At 34.3% G+C, this 22095-nt stretch overlaps 1 protein-coding gene across 1 annotated transcript in view; it reads right to left on the bottom strand.

Annotated features, from left to right (window-relative positions):
• Positions 1 to 22095, bottom strand: part of LOC150086747 (complex I assembly factor ACAD9, mitochondrial-like) — a 216665-nt gene that overhangs the window by 115060 nt on the left and 79510 nt on the right. The window contains exons 10-13 of the mRNA XM_090371556.1: positions 17954 to 18024; positions 13191 to 13310; positions 10571 to 10699; positions 6352 to 6431 (exon numbers count right to left, since the gene is read on the bottom strand). Of these exons, the coding sequence (XP_090227682.1) occupies positions 6352 to 6431; positions 10571 to 10699; positions 13191 to 13310; positions 17954 to 18024 (400 nt within the window). The remainder of the gene's footprint in view (positions 1 to 6351; positions 6432 to 10570; positions 10700 to 13190; positions 13311 to 17953; positions 18025 to 22095) is intronic.

The raw sequence follows: 22095 nt of genomic DNA, 5'->3' as shown, positions 1-22095 counted from the left end.
TCCAGACCTTTGGTATGCAGAGCTTGGCTATCAGGAGTCCTTGAAGAAGAGGATGTTAGCTCAGACCAGTGAGGAACCATATCAGTTACTGACCTTCCTTGTAGCAACTGATCACTATGTAGTCTTGATTTCAAATCTGCTTTTGCATCTTGGTTACATGGACTGTTTGAGACAATTGACATTGATGATCTCCCAAGCCTGTTGCTCTATCTGATCAATGATCACCAGTATGGATTCCATCAGAGTTGATCCACTGATGATATACTGGCTTATGTTATTCATCTATAGATAAATTCAATGGAAAAGTTTGGCAAAATTCAAACAGTTGCTTTTGACATTTGTAAAGTTTTTGGTCATGTTTGGCGTAAAGGACTTCTAAACAAGCTCTGTATTATGGATTGCTGACTGTTCTGCAATTGGGTATCCAGTTTTCTCTCTGCCTGCTTGCTGCAGCTGATGGTTCTCTGTTTTCTACAATTTTCACTAATGCTGACATTCCCCAATGTTCATTTCTTTCTTCCACTCTTTTACTCTTATATATTAATGACTTTTTCCACTGACTGGAAATCCTATCTATAGTTTTGCTGATGACAGTACACTGCTTTTCACCTTCCAGTTTCAGAAACCAGCATAAATAGCTTGAAATATCCACCAACCGTCCCTTTAATTCTGATCACTAGATAATTCCCCAATGGGGCAAAGACAACTTAGTTAATTTCCATCCTTCTAAAACTCAGTCCTGTCTTGTACCTCACAAACAATGGAATCTACTGCTCCTATGCTTATCTTCAATGACTTTGATTTCTGAGCAAGATCACATCTCTATTAGGGATTACCCTAATTTCTAAGCTCTGCTGGCTTGTTCCCACATCTCTCTCTCTCTCTCTCCAGATTCTAGACTCCATTCAAAAGAGGGCAGTCAGATTAATTAATGACCCGTCTTTTACAAAGTCTCTCCATTTACTCTCTCACAGATATTTTGTTTCTGCAATATGCCTTTTCTATAGATACTTCCATGGGCACTGTTCTTCTGATTTGGCTTCTACAATTCCCCCCCCCCCTCTTCCATACCAGTCACTATCTATTTACTGTCCAAATTCAAACTTGAAGAACCAACTTTTCTTCTTCCTTCAACCCATGCATGGGTAATAAGTGCTATATGTTCTAATGCCTTTTGTGTTTGAGGTTTTCATAAAAAAAAAAAAAAAAAAAAAAAAACACAAGTGAACAGGATGTATGCATTAATTCCTTTTCAGTTTTTAATTTGAACATGACATCTAGTTATACATTTGTATTACTGGTTGCTAGGGCAGCCAGGAATGCAATTCTCATCCCTTAATAATGAAAGGAGTTATCCCTCATCTCATCCCTTAATAATAATAGTTTACCCTGAACAATGATAGGAATATGAAACATTTAAATTTAAATACAATGAATGCTGGTTAATGTTACTGCTGGTTATTGTTACCAGCTGCTTTTTATAATCAAAAATGTAAATCCAAAACATTTATATTATAATGTATGTAAATTTTGCCACTTTTTATGAGCATACTACCATTTAATGTTATAATTTTTTTTTTCAATTAGGAGAAATGTCTTCCAGAACACCTAAAATTGTATGTAAGTCACAAATTTAAGGTAATTGATAATCCTGACCACCAAACAATGTTCGCAACCTCAGCCCTTGTTGTGTGAAAGTTTAACTTTAAACATTTTAATTCCTGACATGTCTGTAGCCTTCAGGAAAAGCAGGAGATTGCCGGTAAACAAAAGCAAATGAGCAATCAAGAAAATGGCATTTTTGCTATTGGGCTATATGACTGGGGAAAGGAGTATCTAACCCACTATTGTAAAGTTTTACAACTATACACGACAAGTTAGTGTTCAATTACACTATATAAACACACGAAATTTTCCTACAAGTGATCATGTGATCTTACATTGCATATGTGCAGTACTGTATCCGCTGTCTGCTTTCTATTCACAGAATAGAAAGCAGACAGTGGATACAGTACTGCATTTGAATTTCCATTCACAGAATAGATAGCAGACTGTATCCACTGTCTGCTTTCTGTGAATAGATTTCTTGAGTTAGTTTGCAATTGACATCTATTGAGAATTGAACCGTGATTTATTTATTTTTAGAATAGAAATGTTGCAGATTTGAGTTTGAGTGAAAAGAACAAAATTCTAAGTGCTTATGATTTGCCCAAGTGCAGTCAGAGGAATGCTCCATTAAAACTTGGTTTTTCACACCCTTTTTTGTGTAAACTTTTAAAGAATAAAAAATTGTGCTTGCCTTAGTTGTACAGCTCATCTGAATGTGCAGTTGAACAACATAAAACTCATCATTTCTTCCAGCAAATACAATGTCCATAGTACAACTTTTGGATCAAGGAATTGTAAAGGTTTTCAAAACATTGTGAAGGAGTGCAATACAACGAAAAATTATTGTAGAGATTGAAGAAAGCAACGATGCTCAAGCTAAGGATATAGCAAGAAGAATTAACTTATTAGATGCAGTGCAATAAATTGCTAGTGCTTGAGATTTAATTTCCAATTAAACAAAAACTGTTTTTGTGATGCTGGATTTATTCAGCCAGATGTGATAAATATTGAGGAAAGTAGTGCAGTGCCAAACAGAGTACACTAATTCATTTAATATTACAACATTTTTTGAGGAGTGGATAAACATTGATAAAAATCTTCTAACTACAGTGATCTGTCATTAAAAGATATTGTCGATAGAAATATACCAAATAAACCTGACACTGAGAAAAATGAAAATTCTAATAATAAAGACAGAGTCCAGAGAGTTAAGCCAATAACCAGAGAAATTAGGAAATCTGCTGAAGTGTTATGGAGTGCATTGGAATTTAAGGGAGGGAAAAGTGAAGACTACAAATTATTGTACAGTTTACAAGAACATATTGAAGATTTAAAACAATAAACATTGGAAATTTTTTTAAATAGGTTGATATGTTTATATTGTGTTTTTGTATTCATTGTTTACTTTTTTAATCTGTAATTTTTTTTAAAAATTTCAACACTGAAATCAATTGATATATGTTTATATTGTATGAGTTATGTATGTAAAGTATTATATATACTGTACTGACTGGAAAGATAAACAACTTTTTATATTTCATCAAAAAAAAAAAAATATATATATATATATATATACCTCCATTTAATGTTATCAATTTTTGCAAAACAAATGTGATCACAATAAGTGGAACTTACTATAACTGGAAGTTTAATAACTGGTAAATATTGGATAATCTTTATTTCAATGACCAGATTTATTGGGGGGGGGGGAATTGGAAAGGTAATTTCTAAATATAGCAAGTTCCCATCTTATGACAAAGATATTTTTTCTGAAAGATGTTGTCGTTGTTGTTATTTGATTTTTAGGAGCGTATTAGCAACTAAGGCCATATTGCTCCGGAATATGCGGTGGTCATTCCCTGACCTTTCCGCATCCTCTGTATTCGGTAGTCACGGGCTCGAACCCCGGTCTAATCAAGAAGTGTGTGCTATGCACTGCCGCTCCTGCCAACCTGGCTACGGAGCGCCTTTTCTGAAAGAAGTTGGATAGATGTAATTATGGAAAATTGTAGCCTTTAAAAAATTACATCAGAATATAATTTTCAATAACCACAATGTTATAAATTGGGGTTATGCGCCTAACAATAGTCCAACATATTTAATGGAAAAATAAGCCAAAATTCTAAATAAATCTGCTATTACAAAAAAAAAAAAAAACACCACTAATATTGCTAATATTAAGCATGTATAACTTATTTTATAGTAAACTAAATATATAAAATAAGAAATTTCATATAAAATAAGAAATTTCATATAAAATAAGAAATAAGTATATTTTATTTTATTACTGGCCATTTTCGAGATTCCAAGCTATTCACTTTGGGGAAAAGTTTGATATGTCATCATTCCAATTTCATGGTATTTGATCAAGATCTCAGAAAATGCTAGTTGGTTTGCAAACAGAAATAATTTACCTTGACATCGTAATATTCTTCTATTGAGTGTCTATCAGGTCGCTTCCCAGTAAATAAACTGAAAGTTCTGGTGTTATTGTAGTGGCAAATGATGCAAGAAAGCAAGCTTATACAGAATCATCCAAAAAAAACCAAAAAAACATACACATTTCCTATATCACTGTCCTCCCAATAGTTTGTCTAATTCTTCCTTGAATTTATTCAAACTATCCACTTCTACAACACCAGATGGAAGTTTGTTTCAACAATCAGCTACTTGCTGGCTGAAGGCAAACTTCTGCACATCTATCTTGCAACCACCCTTCCTCAATTTCAATTTATGCTCCCTCATGTTTGTAGCTGTTTGTTGTTTGTTTATTTGGTTTTTAGGAGCATTAGCAACTAAGGCCATATTGCTCCGGGATATGCGGTGGTCATTCCCTGACCTTTCCGCATCCTCGGTATTTGGTGGTGACGGGCTCAAACCCCGGTCTAATCAAGAGGCGTGTGCTAATGTTTGTAGTCTGAGCAAGAGGAAGGATTCCAATGGCAATGAACTTACTCCATCATTCAAAGTCTTAAATAAATGATAAAACGTTGGCCCTAAGACAGTGCAGTGGATACACCAACCTGCTATTTTCAGGACTCCAACAAAGGCTTTTCACTTTTGAGAAGGAGTCTAGCCTCATGTCAAAGTGTAAGGTTATAACAGTGCATATTTCAATAACCCTACCTAATGCATTAAGCAATTACCCTACTAATTTCTTTAGTTATTATTACTAAATGCAATAGGAGAGGTCTCTTATAGTTCATCTGCAACAAAGAGTGCTGAAGGAATGACAAAGTGGGCAAACTCCTTTTTAGAAACAGAGACCAGGTAGTTAGAATAAGTACAAATTGTACACCATGTTCTGGTAAAACTTCACTCATTCAATTCCTAATCATAATAACTGAAATTCATGTTAATTTCAGTTATTATGTAACAATAATAACATTATTATTATATTTGCCCAAACCTTTACTTCTTTCTCCTCCTCATTCAGAAAGTAGTTCAGAGTAGCTGCCATGGCAATCAGGACTGTAATTATAATCTTTATCCTTAATAATGGTCACTACTCATGGTAAATTCAAAACACATCCAATATGGAAGATATTTTTGACAGAATATAAACACTTGCCTAGTTTAGAATTGAAAGCATCACTAAGATAGCGATGCAAAGTACAGACTGGCCTCGATTAAAGCGATTAATTCGTCCTGCAAGCGCATCATGCAAAATGGAAACGTGTTAATCGAATATAATAATCAATAGGAAAAATTATAATTGGTCCTTGACCTTCTGAAATGTCCATAAAGAATTTTAAAAATACCTTTTAAATAACTTTTTAACTGTATACAATATAAAAGATAATGAAAATAATTATGGAATTAAATGTTTATTGCATAAAACAGCGGTTTCCAAACTGTGCGCCGCAGAATATTTAAAATTTTTGAGGGAAACACAGCGATATTCGCATCTGTCGGACACCGCGCGAACTACTAGCTCAAGGTAGTTCACAGTTTCAACATTTCTTATTAAGTTGTTTGGACCTAACTACTAAACGGAACTGTTAGGTATTTCTTTTGGTCTGGGTGCACTTTGAAAAAATTACTGAGACATTAAGGGCGCCGTGAACCGAGAAAGCTTGGGAACCTCTGACATAAAATACACAATGAAGAAATGACTGTTGGGGAAATATTTGAACAGTGTTGACTTTCTCTTTTCATCAATCAATTTCCGATAGCCGACAACAATCTTCTCTGGGCCCCGGCGAAATAAATATCACAGAGAACCTCAAACCTTTTGTTTGAGGTTCTATGCGATACGAAAGATTTCATCTAATTCTTTTACCGTTATGTCCTTTGCGGTAACATTTTCATCTGGTTCATTTAAAAATTTGAAATTTTATGCAAGTGTGCATCGACTTTATTAGCAGGAGACAAACAAGTAACACGTCTTCTTCCGATGGTTGATGGAACACACCGAAGTGGGCAGCAGGCAAACGTTTGATAATTGACTGTACAACTCGCTGTAAGCTTAATGCGCAATTCAAATCTTTTTCAACAATCGCATAAAAAAAAAAAAAAGATCGTGTTAACTGGAAATTTGCATCGTGTAAAGTGAAAAGTGGTATAATTTTTCAAATAGCGTTATGCGAGGCCTGGCTGTAAAATGATTTGATGGCAGGATGTCAGCACCTGTAATTTAAATCTAGGAGTCATAAGTAAGTTGGAGACACATAATGCATTGCATTTTAATCCTCATTCTTGAGTTATACTATCTAAATAAAATATTTTATGATGAGCACTTACTTTATATCATCAGCCATTTGATTTCCATACTGCTTACAACCCATTAATGAAATATAAAGCCTCAAAATTTCATTTGTGCCCTATCAAGAAAGTATGTTTATAATTAAGAAGAAATTCTTTTCTTTTTTTCTTTTTTTTCCATATATTAATTACATCAATTATTATTTAGCTAAACATTGTTATTATTTCTTTATAACTGGAAGTTTCTATTTAAAATATAGTTAATAAATAAATATCAGTTGTGTCTTGAACTTAACATAGAAAGAAGAAATCAAAATGATGTCATTTAAACAATTCAAAGCAGACATCTTTTTGACTACATTTAAACAATTAGTAGGGAAATTTCTACTTACTTTTTATATGCTAAATGATTACAAGTCTAAAGGGAATCTTATGATTCATAACAAGAAGTTTAACAAAGAGCCTAATTTTTTTTAATTATCTGCTACTTACTTAAATGAAAATTGAAAATGAAAGGTATTAGAACCAAGAGTACTTTAGTACTTTGTATGAGTTGATGACTGAGTTGACAGAAGATACCTGTTGACATTAGATCTGAATTTCTGGAAATTGCAATTTTTGAGAAATACATGTGAAGAATGGTTGTTCTGGAGAACAGAAGTACAAGGGATAAATAAAGAGGAAAATTTAGTTCTGTGAGTTTGGGATTAGGCAGTAAATGGGCACTAATTAGTTTCAGAATGTGTTTGGACAGGTTGGAAGAAAGTGAGGGAAAATAGATGCCAATTCAGAACAGTGCCCACAGAGTATCTATGGAAGAGGCACGCAATAGAAGCAGAATACCTGTGAGACAAAGAGTGAAGTGATTTTGCAAGAGATGGATCATTAATTAACCTGACTTAAATTAATCCCCATTTGAATATAATCTATCTAGAAGCTTCAGAGAGGGTTTGGGGCACCATCCCAGATGTGGGAACAATATTCAATGGTAGGACAGATTTGGGGTTTGTAGAGAGTGAATAGTTGTTTAGAACATAAATAAGGTTGAGAGCAAAAAAAGAAAACCCAGGTAATCTCTAAAAGAAATAGTAATCTTGTCAAGAATTTTCAGTATCATCAAAGATGAGAACAGGAGAGACCTAGAATCCTTTTAGTGAGAAATAAGACATGCCTCAGTTTTAGAAGGATTGAAGTTCACTAAATTTTCTTCACCTCATTGGGGAATTACTCAGATTTCAGCATTTAAGGAACTGTTGATGGATATTTGAAAAACTGAGGCTGTTTGCATAATGAAAAGTTATCATCACCTGTAGTGAGTGGTCAGAGAGATACCAACATACCCTGGCTTGTAGCCGTGAAGGATATTGTGTACAGTGTGTGCGTTTTGTATGCAATAAAGATTTCTTCTTCTTCTTCAAAAGGGCATTTTTTTTTATTTACTGTATTTAGCAGTTACTGCCAATGTTTGGCAATACTGCTGTCTATTATACAGATAATTTACTACAAGATGAAATGCACAAGGCATAATTTCTTATGGGCTTAGGTAGTTAACTATATAATACTGGTGTAGATCCACCATAGTTTACCCACACCAGGGTACCTGGCCACCCACTGATGATGAAGCCCACTAGCTTCGAAACCAATTGTCTGGGTGGCGGTATCCACTGAAAATAAATAACAGTAGTCTTCTCTACTAGAGAAGCATTATTTATTTGAAGTATTGCAATACCAGCTATCTCATTGTGAAGGCATCCACAATATGAGACAATTAAAATGATGCCTTTACACTATATACATAGTTCAATTATGGTGGATCTACACCGATATTATACAGATAATTTACATATTTTACAGCAGGTAGCACATTAATCTAATTCAGCCATTTTTTTTAAAAATTTATTGTGCGAGAGAAGTTCCAGCCATACTAATGGCAACGCTATTTTGTAGTATTTATTTATCATTGAGATAAAGGCCAGTCAGTGTAGTTAATATTGGGTGACTGTCCACTTTGCCCAATTGTCCTGTAGGCACAACCAGTTCTCATCCCTGACACATGGAGTCAGGCTAAGGCCTACTATTTAGCTTGTAAAGTTCGTCATTATTTTAACACTCTCTGTAACCCTCCTATATGTAACTACCCAAGTATCAGTGGTGGGATAAAAAAAAGTCATTAAAGCCAAGTTGTAAGAAATATTACTAAGTCAAAGTTGTCACTAAGTCCAAGTTTTAAAAAATGTTATAAAACTTCAGTAGTAAGAATCATTATCAATAGCACCATAAACAGCTGGTGCTTCTGTCCCAAAGGAATGGTGCCCCTGGGGATATCTACAGAAAAAAACAATACAGAACCATTAGGTTGAAACACAGGTGAGAATATAGATGAACAGAAATTGCAGCCAACAGCTTTTGCAAGAAACTGTCTGATTGGCAATCCATAAGATGGGAGCTTTAGTTTAGAAGTTTACAGCTTAGTTTAAAAGAACTTTATGCTAAATACAATCAAAAGAATTAAAAATGTCAAGAGCAACTGCTTAACTTTCACTAAATTTTTCCATCGAATCTGTCCAAATATGATTATGAGTCAATATATCACGAGTAGATTGACACTAACAGAATTCCTATAGGTGATCTTTAATCAGATGGAAGGTTTCAAGATAGTTTAGGAGTTGTGGCTGATGGATTTCTTCATTACTTTTGAAAGAGTAGAGGTAAATGCAAAGGGACAATAGCTGGGTGAAAGGGATTTGTTATGCTGTTTAGGAACTGGCTGAATATGAGCAAATTTTCAAACAGAAAGAAAAACACTAGTAAAAACATCTTTTCACACAAAAGTGTAAAAATGCAACAGAGAAGAGGAGCGCCGTGAATATTTTCTGCCATAAAAAAACATGGGCGTGGCTAAAATTATCTTTCTCGGTCAAAACAGCGCTCAGTGGGTGGGGGGAGAGGGGTGACAAAATCGCGAGCGTGGATGTTTCTCGCTAATCCTTGTTCAGTATGTGTTATACGCTTGTCATGGAAGGTTTCGTCATTTCCTTTTAATTTATATGCTTATAAATTGAATAAATTTATCAATTTATAAATTGATATGCTTAAAAAATTATAAATCTACCGTTTTGCAGTGTAAAACAGACTTTTTCGAGTGTGTTAACGGAAGAAAGTGACTTTATTGTGGACAAATTCTTTCTAACCCCTACAAAAATATGGCTACGAATAACAAGAGAAATGTGAAAATATAAAAGAAGGTGATGACATTAGCGAATAAAATTGAGTTATTAGATAAAATTTCTAATGGTGAAAGTGATTTTATAATGTTTTGCCACTGAGGCAAAACATTATAAAATCAATGAGTCAACGGTACGATCAATCAAGAAATCGGAAGAAAAAATCCGCCAGTGTCTGTGAAAATGCGCTAATTGCTTCAAAAATTTGCTCTGTAACTCATAATGTTAAATTAGAAAAAAATGGAAAAAGCTTTAAATCTGTGGATAGAAGACCGAACTCAAAATAAAATTCCATTAAGTTCACTCATTATTCGTGAAAAGGCACAACTCCTTTATCAACACTTTAGCGAAACTGGTGATAGCACTGGCGGGATAAGTTTTTTAGCTAGCAAAGGTGCTGGTTTGAAAGGTTTGTTTGAAATTTCTAATAAATATTACATTTAATATTAAATTGTTTCTTATTTTCATTTCGATGTCATATGCTTGCATTTCACTATGTACTGTCTATGTACATAGTCATACTATGAATGTACATAAACAAAATTTTAGACTAGTTTTTCTTATATATTTCATACTTTGGAACGGAACCACTTTATTACTATGGGAGCCATAACTCAGTATTCGTGTTTTCGGTATTCGCAACATTTCTCAGGAACGTAACCCCCGCAAATAGCGGCAGTTTACTGTATTGTGTTTTTTTTTATACTGTGGAGTATTTCACAGTGAATACGTTCAGAGAAAATAATACAGAAAAAAACTCAATGCCAAAGTATTCCCAACATAAGAAATACGGATATTTGAAAAACATAACATTGACTGAATTTTTAAGAAAAAAAAAAAAAAAAACATTTCAAAAAACCATAAAAAGACAACACAGAAACTGGAAAAAAAAGTAGGCACACCTGCCTGCTCTTTCCAGTTTTTTGTTCATGTGTTTTTCAGTTTAAAAAAAAATCATTATTTATGGGATGAATGAATACTGTATATTCAAAAACTAGGACATAATTTGAATTATATAATGTACTTAAGATTACCTCAAACATCATCCAAGAGCGTGCATCTCTAAGGCATCTTTCCATATCATAATCTTTAAGTAAACTCTTAGATCCAAATATTTGGATGCATTCATTTACACAGAACCAAAGTGCTTCAGAACTGAATACCTAAACATATATAAGTTGTATATACATTTAAAATTTACCATTTGTCATCACTGTTAAAATTTGTCAAACTATTATTAATTCAATTAATAATCTAATGCAAACATCAGCCATTAATTAATATTAGCAGTGTAAATAACAAGTTATGTACACAATGCTTTACATTTCAGAAGCACTGAATTTTTTGCCCCAATATGAAAGAGTAATTCTGTAATCCATTTTAGGACCTTGAACTGTGAATTGCTGGAACATATTGGAATATTGTCATTCCAATATGTTCCAGCTTACACAGTAATCTTTCATGCAAGACCAAGTGAAATGCTTTGCTAATATCCAAATAAACAAACAATGTCAACAGTGTTTCCTGCATCCAACTCATGGCTAACACTGTCATAATAGTTGATCATATTAGTTAAACAAGATTTTACCTTTACAAAATTGCTCTGTGTTCTCTGGAAAATACCATTTCTATCTTGATGATCTTGTACAGTATTCTTACTCATCACTGCCTCTGTAGTTATCAACCACCTTCTTAGAACCACCTTTGACGACTGGTACTACAGCAGAGCTTCTCCAATCCAGGGGAATCATCCCTGTCCAATGAAGCGCTCACAATTTTAGTGGTATGATGTATTCCCCTTTCTAAAATAACTATATACATACCATTTTTTACTGCCCAGGATTCTTACAGGTTATCAGGATCAAAAGTTTTTCTAGTAAATAATCCTCTGTGATTTCCACATTACCAGTTTCACAGTGCTCAAGTTCATGAACACAGTTTCTCCTCACTGTGAAGGAGCTTTCATCTTAAAAATCATTGGAATGAATTATTTCCAAAAATGGCTGAGGCAAGGAGTAAAGTTCAATGTGGAACAGGTGGTCACTTTTGGCAAATGTAAAAGTATGGGCAATTAGGGATTTTTTTTAGCAGATGCAAAACAGATCTGCTTAATTCCTTCTATCACTTATTTATTCAAATAATAATATTAAATATAAAACTAGTATAACATTTATTATATTTTTATTTATTATTATTTTTTTTATTGATGGCACATTCTATATAGCTCTGCTTCCTTGCATTTTAATGCTAATAATTTTAGACAGAAGCAGTAATTGCTCAGAATACAACACGAACTGACATCCTTTAGCCAATTTTTTCCTCAGACTGTCTTCAAGTAGCTCTTTAATGATGACATTGAGAACTAATTTCATAATTCATGTGCACTGCGATTTACGTGCATTGGTAATTAGTTAGAAGATGCAGAAAACTGCCAATTCCCCGAATAAAGTAAGTTTGACCCTAATTTTTTTTTGGAAAAAATACCATCATATAATGATAACACAAGCTTGCAAGTATTTAAATTAGCATTAGCATTATTAAGGCATATGATGCAAGAAAGCAAGCTTATATAGCATCAGCCAAAAAAAAACCCTTCTTGTTTCACCCATCTGTGCGCTCCAAAAGTTTGTCTAGTTCAGCCTTGAATTTATTTAAACTGTCAACTTCCACAACAACAGATGGAAGTTTGTTCCAGCAATCAACTACCCACTGGCTAAAACCAAATTTTAACTGCTTTCCTCAATTTTAATTTATGGCCCCGCCCCTCAGGTGTGGAATCTGAGAAAGAGGAAGAATCCCATCAGCATTGAACTTGCTCAAACCATTCAAGGCCTTATACACCTCAATGAGATCACCTCACAGGTGCCTAGTCTCTATTTTAATAGTTTCCTCAATTTTAATTTATGGCCCCGCCCCTCAGGTGTGGAATCTGAGAAAGAGGAAGAATCCCATCAGCATTGAACTTGCTCAAACCATTCAAGGCCTTATACACCTCAATGAGATCACCTCACAGGTGCCTAGTCTCTAGATGCTGCAATCTGTAGAACTTAAGCCAATCTTGGTAACAGAAACTCTGTTCCACTTACTAATTTCGTTGCCCTTCTCTGTACTTGTTCTAGTATCTCAACATCTTTCCTAAAATGAGGCCTCCAGACCTGTATGTAGTACTCAAAATGAGCCTGATCATTGCCTTATACAAGGGGATAATTACCTCCTTATCCCTGTTAGCAGAATTTCTATATATCATTGACAAGGTCCCATGAGCTGCTTTTGCAGCCTGTTTGCACTGCTCAAAACACTTCGTATCTGACTGCACAATTACCCCCAGGTCTTTTTCATTCTCCACTACCCTGAGTGCAGTACTTTGCATTTGTCAATGTTAAACTTCAGTTGCCACCTCTCAGCCCATCTGCTCAACTTTTCTAGATCCTGCTGCAGTAGCCTACCATCCTTACTGTCATTAACAACCCTACCAACCTTCACATTATCTATGAACTTGGACATTAAGCCTAATATACCTTCATCAATATCACTGATAAATACAGAAAACAACAATACACCCAACACTAAAACCTGGGGGACTCCACTAATATCATTAGTCCACGAAGAAGGGAAACAAACAACAGTACCAATCTAATAATAACAAATACTTACTCTTAAAATTGCAGATTCTACAGAACAGTCTGGATCTTCTGTCGTGTCTAATATGCCTGCAGTTAAGTATACCATACTCTCAAGAGCATACAAAATTTGTGCCATCTTTGACAACTTCACCTAGATAAATTAAAAATGATCTTAAATTTAAAAAAAAAAATAAATTTAAGAAAATGCCTTATCTGTTAATTACTATATTCCCCTTTAATATTTACTAACCATCAATTATTGAAGTATTTAAAAAATATATAAAAATTTGTTATAGAATCTCTAATATTTTTCATAGGCAACAGAATTGTATTATGACAATTAACTCAAAAATTCAACACTGCCCTAATCTGGGGACATTATTTCATCAAATATATTTTAGCTTAAAGTCCTCAACACTATGTAAATTTTCTGTTTATACTCTGGGATTTCCCCCACAGGGTCAGGAGTTCATAAGATAGAGAGAATATGAGAACATCACAATATTTATCAGTCACATAGGCTTGAACCACAGTCAGTTCAAATGCAAATACAAATATAACCTTGTGTTTGAAGACTCAGCTATGGAAGCTGTTACTACATAAAAATCATAAAAATAGAATGTTTTAATAAATATTTAACTAAATTAATAATTACATACTGCCATGTACTGCAGGGACTATTCTGGTATTTTCCTCAGTGGCTAAATAAATTAAAAATTAAACTTCAAAGCACCATTGTTGACAAGCATATATAGCCCAATGTCCAAAGTGAAAGGAAACTTGACATCAGTTGATCAGGCATTCTGAGAGAGATCCCTCTTTTATTTGATAGCCTAGACTGGCTGCCATCCTGGCTGATCTTAGAAATTGGTGAAGTATTTTATGAAATTACTATGGTTGGATGGAGTGTAGGGGATGAGAAGTTATGGTTTTTCTTGCTCCTTCAGCCCTTGCTGTGTACTAAATGAATAAGTTAGTGCAAAGCATCATTTTAGTTCGTAGTAAATCACCAAAGTGGGTGAAATGGCATTGTTTTTGTTACATCTCATATTGTGAATGCCTTTACAATGAGTTTCTATGACATTCACTACCTTGAATAAGCAATGCTTCACTAGTAGAGAAGACTAATGTTACTTATTCTTGGCAGATACCAGTTTGAGGCTTTCAGCTATGAACCCCTTTTTTAGCCCTTGCTGAGTCTTGATGGAAATAATTATTACTAATATTGTTCCAAAGCTGTTTGTTAGGTATGGGGACCAATATTGCTGAATAGAGCTAATGTGTTAGTTCTCTTTACTATTTATTAGTCCTGTATAAAAAAAAAACCAGAACATGTCTTTTACTCTTTACATCGAGTTGATTTCAATTGTTGAAATTCAGAAAGTACTTTTTTTTTTATACAACAAATAGATGTAATCCACTTGAAAATTTGTATTTTTACATTTTAAAATATGCAATTTAAAAAAATAAAATAAAAAATCACTTCACCTGCCAGTGTGTACACAGCATAGATGTAACTAAGTATTCCTATGCACAAGGAAAAATAAAAAATTTGCACTTTCCATTAACAAACAAATTAACAATGAATAATGATATATTACAAAATGCATGTCACACTTAATTCATTTTTCAGTATTTTTTTTCAAAATTAAAAAGGTGACAATATGCACTCCTGTTTTCTATGAGGCAGTTTTCTTGATACTGCTTATATTGTGATACACATAATGTGTGTGTGAGAGAGAGAGAGAGAGAGAGAGAGAGAGAGAGAGAGAGAGAGAGAGAGAGAGAGAGAGCCTTCTTGCAGACCTCTACAGACTTGTTCACAGATTGCAGGTCAATTTTTTTTCATGGGGTATCGCCCTTTGCTTTAGTTTCAGATTTAACATTATATACAGATGTGGTTTAGTATCGTTGTTTTAGTGTGCAGATTTTTTCCCCTCCTTTCACAGATCCCAGGGAATGCATGACACTTATTGTGTCACTGATCTAGATAATTACGAATTGGCTTCAAAAGCAGAAGTATAATGGAAGTAACTTTGATTACTACCATTAATGTAAGATTTGGTTTTTTCAGAGAAAAAATTACATTATTAGCATTAGTAATAGTATCAGCTATATAGTGCAAGGAAGCCACAGGCTATTCCTGCACTGGCCAAAAAAAAAAAAAAAAAGTATGAAAATATAAATTATGCACTGCCCTCTTCATGTAGGTAACTATTCAATTCACCTTTGTATTTCTTCAAACTATCATCCTCAACTACCTGTGGATGACTCACTGTCAATGACTCACAGAAAACTTCCTACAATCTAATCTAAACCTCTTCCCCTTCTAATTCTAATTTGAATTATGGCTCCCATTTCTGGAATTCTTTATAACAGTGAAAATTTTGCCTTCACTCATTTTACTAACCCTTGTCAGACCTTCATAAAATAAATCAGATCCCCTAAGGTGCTTGGTTGTCAAGCTCTGTAGTTCAAATAACTGAAGTCTTTCCTCATACAGTCATCCTTTTGCTGATTTTACAATGTGAGTTGCCTGTCTCTGGACCCTTTCAAGAAGCTCAATATGTCTTTTCAGATGAGGTCTCCATACTTGGACACACAGTACTCCAAATGTGAACTTACAATTGCCTTATACAGTGGGATTAATGACCTTCCTATCTCTACAAGATACTGTTCGATATCGATAAGACAATCTATCAAATAGCAAACAGGCAGTTTTTTTGGCCTTCTGCTCAGAAAATTTCATACCTGCTGGTATTATAACTCCCAGAACCCTTTCTTCCCCTTACTGTTTTTATTTCAGCCCTACTAAGTGTATAAATTACTTTAAGGTTGCTATTCCTTAAATGTAAGATCATATTGCATTTTGCTACATTAAAACATAGCTGCCATTTTTCTGAAACCATTCTTGAAGCCTGTGCAAGTCATCCTTGAACAGGTTTTAAGAATCGCTGCTTGGCACTGACCATCAACGACTCTCCCAATTGTTATGTCATTTGCAAATTTTGACATTACGCCCTTTATCTCTTTGTTGATGTCATTTAAAACAACAATGGTCCAAGAACTGATCCTTGGGTGGACCCCCACTTCTAACATTACTCCAATGTGAAGAATATCCATTAATAACAACCCTCTGCCTTATGGCCTGCAGCCAACTTGCAATCCATCTTAGAAACTTTCCAGTAATCCCAACATGTTCCAGCTTATACAGTAACTTCTCATGAGGACTGAGTCTAATGCCTTGATAAAATCCAAATAACTATGTTGAAATTGTTTCCTAAATCTAGCTCATGAGTAATGCAAAATAGTTTATCAGGTTTGTTAAGCACAGTTTTCCCTTAAAAAAAACATATTGCCATTCCTTCCAAATGCCACTTTTATCTAAATGTTCTGGATTTACTAACCCTTGTCAGACCTTCATAAAATAAATCAGATCCCCCTAAGGTGCCTGGTTGTCAAGCTAATTGATAAGTTAGACTAACCTATCTATAATTACCAACTTCACTCTTAGAACTGCCTTTATGTACTGGCAATACGTTAGCAATCCTTACTGTGATAAGTACATAAAGGCAGTTCTAAGAATGAAGTTGATAACTACAGACAGGTTAGTCTAACTTCAATTGTAGGGAAAATCTTAGAGGCAATGATTAAGAGTGCAATCCAAATGTTCTATAAGCCTCCTTATGTTGTAAAGGGGCACTGCCACGTATGGTTCTGTAAGTGTATTATTTGTTTTTATAATTTTTCTCAACAAAGGATTTTACACACACACACACACACACACACACACACACACACACACACACACACACACACACACACACACACACACACACACACACACACACACAATATTATTAGAATGAGATGTATTGGTATTATTCTGTGCTCTGACCAATGCCAAGCAGTTATAGCTATTTATTTATATTTATTTTAAAATTATTTTTAATGATTCAATTTAATCTACAACCTGTACCATTGAAGTCAAAATCAGCAAGTTCTAATTTTTTTTTGGATGCACATGGACCATATGAAAGTAGTAAGCAATACCCTTGGTCTTTTATTTATTTTTATTTTTATTTTATTTTTATTTTATTAATAAAAAGATACACAACAGGTAACCATTAACAGTGTATCTGAAGCCCTAGTCTTTCTTGGTATAAGAGTTTTCTTTATTGCCACCAACTAATCACGTTGCTCTTCTCTGCACCCATTCCAGTAGATCTGTGTCCTTCCTAAAATAAGGTTTCCAAGCCTTTATGCAGTATTACATTATATGGTCTAACTATTGCTGATACACTCGAATAATCACCTCTTTGTCCATAATGCAAAATGCCTATATATCACTGAGAGAAACTCCTGTGGGCTGTTCCAGCAGCTTGTTTGCACTGCTCAGAGAATTTCATATCTAATTATACAATTACTCCCAGCTGTTTTTTATAATCCACTACCTTGAGTTTGGTTCCACCAAAATGGTAAGTTATTCTGGGATTACTGCTACTGGAATAGGTCCTGGAATTTATCACTTTTAAACCTCAGTTCGCTCCCATGGATCGATGTCTTATTGCAGCACATTCATTTGGCTATATGTTTGGCTATTACAATTCATTTGGCTATATGTTTACAATTGCACTCTGCAGGTGCAATTGTATGATCCTATCAAGAAAAAATTTTGTATGTTTTAAAATAATTTTTTTATAGGCTGAAAACAGAGGTATATTCCTTTATCAACTGTTGTAATTTTACAAATGTAATTACTCTTATAAAAATATATTGTATGTATTTAGTTACCTTTATTGCATCATTCTCAATTAAAGCCTTATTAAATTGAACCCTGTGGATAGCATAGTCTGCAGTACTATCTACAGAAAAATTATCAGAGTTAAAAATTAAATTTATAACTAAAACATCAGTTATAGCACATATCATTATAAATTAAATAGACTGCTTAATAGCACAATCAGAGTCTGCTAGGACAGTTAAGACAATTTGAAAAATAAATCATTACAAGCGATTATTAGAGAAAATGGTAGAAGAAAGCAAAGTTTACATAGCACCACCAAAAAAAAACAAAACAAAAAAAAAAAAAAAACCCTTAATTTCCTCATTCCTTCCAATATTTACTTGATTACCCTATGGATGAATGAATGCAAATTTCCATGCATCTATTCTGAAACCATCCTTTCCAATTTAAATTTACTCCCCTTATGTGTTTCAGCTGGGATAGAGCAAAGATGCTATCAGCATTTAGTATATTTAACCCTTTTAAAGCCTTATAAACTTTGTTTAAGTCACCATACAGATGCCTGATTTCCAGAGCCCTAGTCTTTCTTGGTATAAGAGTTTTCTTTATTGCCACCAACTAATCACGTTGCTCTTCTCTGCACCCATTCCAGTAGATCTGTGTCCTTCCTAAAATAAGGTTTCCAAGCCTTTATGCAGTATTACATTATATGGTCTAACTATTGCTGATACACTCGAATAATCACCTCTTTGTCCATAATGCAAAATGCCTATATATCACTGAGAGAAACTCCTGTGGGCTGTTCCAGCAGCTTGTTTGCACTGCTCAGAGAATTTCATATCTAATTATACAATTACTCCCAGCTGTTTTTTATAATCCACTACCTTGAGTTTGGTTCCACCAAAATGGTAAGTTATTCTGGGATTACTGCTACTGGAATAGGTCCTGGAATTTATCACTTTTAAACCTCAGTTCGCTCCCATGGATCGATGTCTTATTGCAGCAGGAGCGTTTGTGCGTGTCAATGAAGCTGAGAACTATGCCATCGACATTGAACTATGCCTAAGACACCAGACTAAATCGATCCAAAATCTGCCAACCTCCACTGAACCAACATGGTAGATTATGGTCCATTCCTTCAACATGGCTTCACAACAAAAGTAAAGGCCTGCATTCCCTGGAATGCCTGTGAGCTACTACCAATGGCAGTGGGAAGACCAGCTCAATGGCAGAGAGTGTGATAAGGATCACAGAGCTTGATCAGGCTGCCTTTGGACTTGAGACATTGGAATGCTTAATATTCAGTTTATGAGTACAGACACACACCTAGAAGAACTATTACAGGAGCTGAAAAATATCAATTAGGACATCATCAGTTTATGTGAGATTTGAAGAAAAGGTGAAGATTTGGTCAAACCAGAAGATGGACATTGGCTGTGCTACAAAGGAACGAATAATAGATGATGTGGTGGAATTGGGCTTTTGATTAATGAAAGACTAACAGATTGAACCATAACAGTAGAAAGCATTACTGAAAGAATTGCTTGCTGTGCTATTAAGCTAAATATTTGCTGTTCTCATAAAATTATTGAAGATGTATTGTGCCTTTACAAACAGGACAACTACCACTATAAAATTGTAGTGGGATTTTCAATGCAAGAATTGATAATATGCAAAATGAGGAAAGATCTGTCAGCCCATATGGGGTAGGAAAAAGATAACAGAGGAAGTCAACTAATTGAATTCATGAAATTCATTCATGAATTCATTCTTCAAGAAAAAGGCACAATTAAACTGGACGAGAAAGAATCCTTTTGGAAATATTAGTGAAATTGACTTCATGCTGACAAATAATAAAATGATATTCACTGACTGCTCAGTCTTCAATCATTTTATCATTGTAAGCAACCATCGGTTACTGAGAGCAAAAATCAAAATTGATTTTTGCTCTCAGTTCAAAGTTTCAAAACTATTAAAAAGTTTCAAAACTTTGAACTGGAACTGCCCTATCATTTGTGTGCTGCATGATCATCCTGAAACAGATATGCCAATTGATAATGACAAAGTCATTGACACTAATGTAGATATGCCTATTCCCTTGTGCCTAATATAAAACTGGAAAAACAAACCAGGGTATCAAAAGAAACAATTACAGCAGGCCCCCGTTATAACGCGGTTCGATTTATGCTGATTCGCTATAATGCTATTCATATATTATACGTATCTGACTATAACGCTGTCACAGATCACTATAACGTTCATTTACAGATTGCATTTTTGGCATATTTAACGAAATAGTTTCATTTGGAGTCGATAGCTTTAAAATGAATAGCAAAACAGTATTAAAACGTTTCCCACGCCAACTTGAGAAATTTTCCCACGCTCAGTGAAATTTCCTCGCACGCTAATTTAATTGCAGTACAGTGACTTGTTATGTAGTTCCGATATCAACATTTTAAAAAATGATCAAGTATATTGCTTGTAATATTTGCATTATATGCATTTATCCGAAGTCTAGTCATCACTCAGTACAGTATTAGACATTGTGCGTAACGGACAGTTTACTCGAACATTGTATCATAATTAATGCAACCAACGCAGTTACATTTTCGAAGAGTTAATAATGGCTGATAAGAATGAAAAAGCAACGACGTCTGGACACAGTATGAAGACTATAAATGTAGGAAAAAGACTGAATTTGAAAATTAAATTTGACATTTTGAAGCGAATCGATTTCGGTCAAAGACAAGCGGATGTGTGCCATAATTTAGGACTTGCAAGTTTAACTGTAAGAACAATTATAAAACAAAATAAAGAATTAATTTTAGCAGCGGGAAAGATAGCTGTTCCACTGCAAGCAACTAGGGCTAGGCCGGCTATTAGGATTGAAATGGAAAGACTTAACTAATTTTATTGAAGATAATATCCAATGCAGAATTCAGTTAAGTTAAATATTATAAAAAAAAAAAGAAAGAGAGAAGAGAGATTAGCCAATATAATGATCTGAAGAAAACTCACCTAAAAAAAAAAAAAAAAAATGTGGAACCATTTAAAACTAGTAAGAGCTGGTTGAATAGATTTAAAATCCAGGGAGAAGCCACACGTGTAGATCAAGGAGCCGAAACTTTCAAAAAAGAACTTCTTAAAATTATTGAAGAGGGGGGTATTATGTGTTATACTTCTCAACAAGTTTTTAACATAGATGAAGCAGGACTTTTGTGGAAACGAATGCCTAAAAGTTCATATTGAAAGAATTAAAACCATGCCAGGTTTCAAAGAGGCGAAGGATCGGTTGACTTTACTGTTGGGTGGTAACGCTGCAGGGGATTTAAAATTAATACCCCTTTTAGTTTATTTGGAAGAGGGCCAAAGTTCAACCCAAATTCGACACATTTTTCATGATTAAATTTATCAATTAAATTAAATCAATTTAGATCAGTTAAATTAATGATTTTAATTGGAATTTTAAGTTTAATTTTGATACGTAAGTAGTTACCACATAATTATATACGTATGTAATGCAGAATATTTTATATGTACAAATATTTGATTATTAAATATTTTGACCGACATTTGTGCATCTTTCCACTACCATTTATTATTGACTAGGAAATATCCTATGGCACCGACTGCAACTCACAAATATATATGTTACCTTATGGGAATGCGGCGCTCACTTAGCGCTCTGTTTTTCCGGAACGAATTATCAGCGTTAAGCGGGGGTCACCTGTACCAACTCACAAATACATATGTTACCTTATGGGAATGCGGCACTCACTTAGCACTCTGTTTTTCCGGAACGAATTATCAGCGTTAAGTGGGGGTCACCTGTACCATGATAGTGGTAGCATCAGTAATGGCAAATGAGGCAAGAAAGTAAGCTCACATAGCATCATCCAAAAAAAAAAAAAAAAAAAATCAATCTAACATAGTTCACCCATCTCCATACCCTCCAAGAATTTGTCTACTTCTGCCTTGAATTTATTCAACCCATCCATTTCCACAACAACAGATGGAAGTCTGTTCCAACAATCAACTATCTGCTGGCTGAAGGCAAACTTCTGCACATCTATCCTACAACCATCCTTCCTCAACTTGAATTTATGGTGCCTCGTGTGTAGTCTCAGCAAGCAGAAGAATGGCATTAACATTCAGCTTACTCAATCCATTCAAGGCTTTAAACACCTCA

This window comes from Mastigoproctus giganteus, chromosome 4 (genome assembly GCF_048544385.1).
Source record: "Mastigoproctus giganteus isolate SK-2022 chromosome 4, ASM4854438v1, whole genome shotgun sequence".
Lineage (NCBI taxonomy): Eukaryota > Metazoa > Arthropoda > Arachnida > Uropygi > Thelyphonidae > Mastigoproctus > Mastigoproctus giganteus.
Note: the sequence above shows the minus strand (reverse complement) of the source record. Positions and strands in the feature narration are given on the sequence as shown.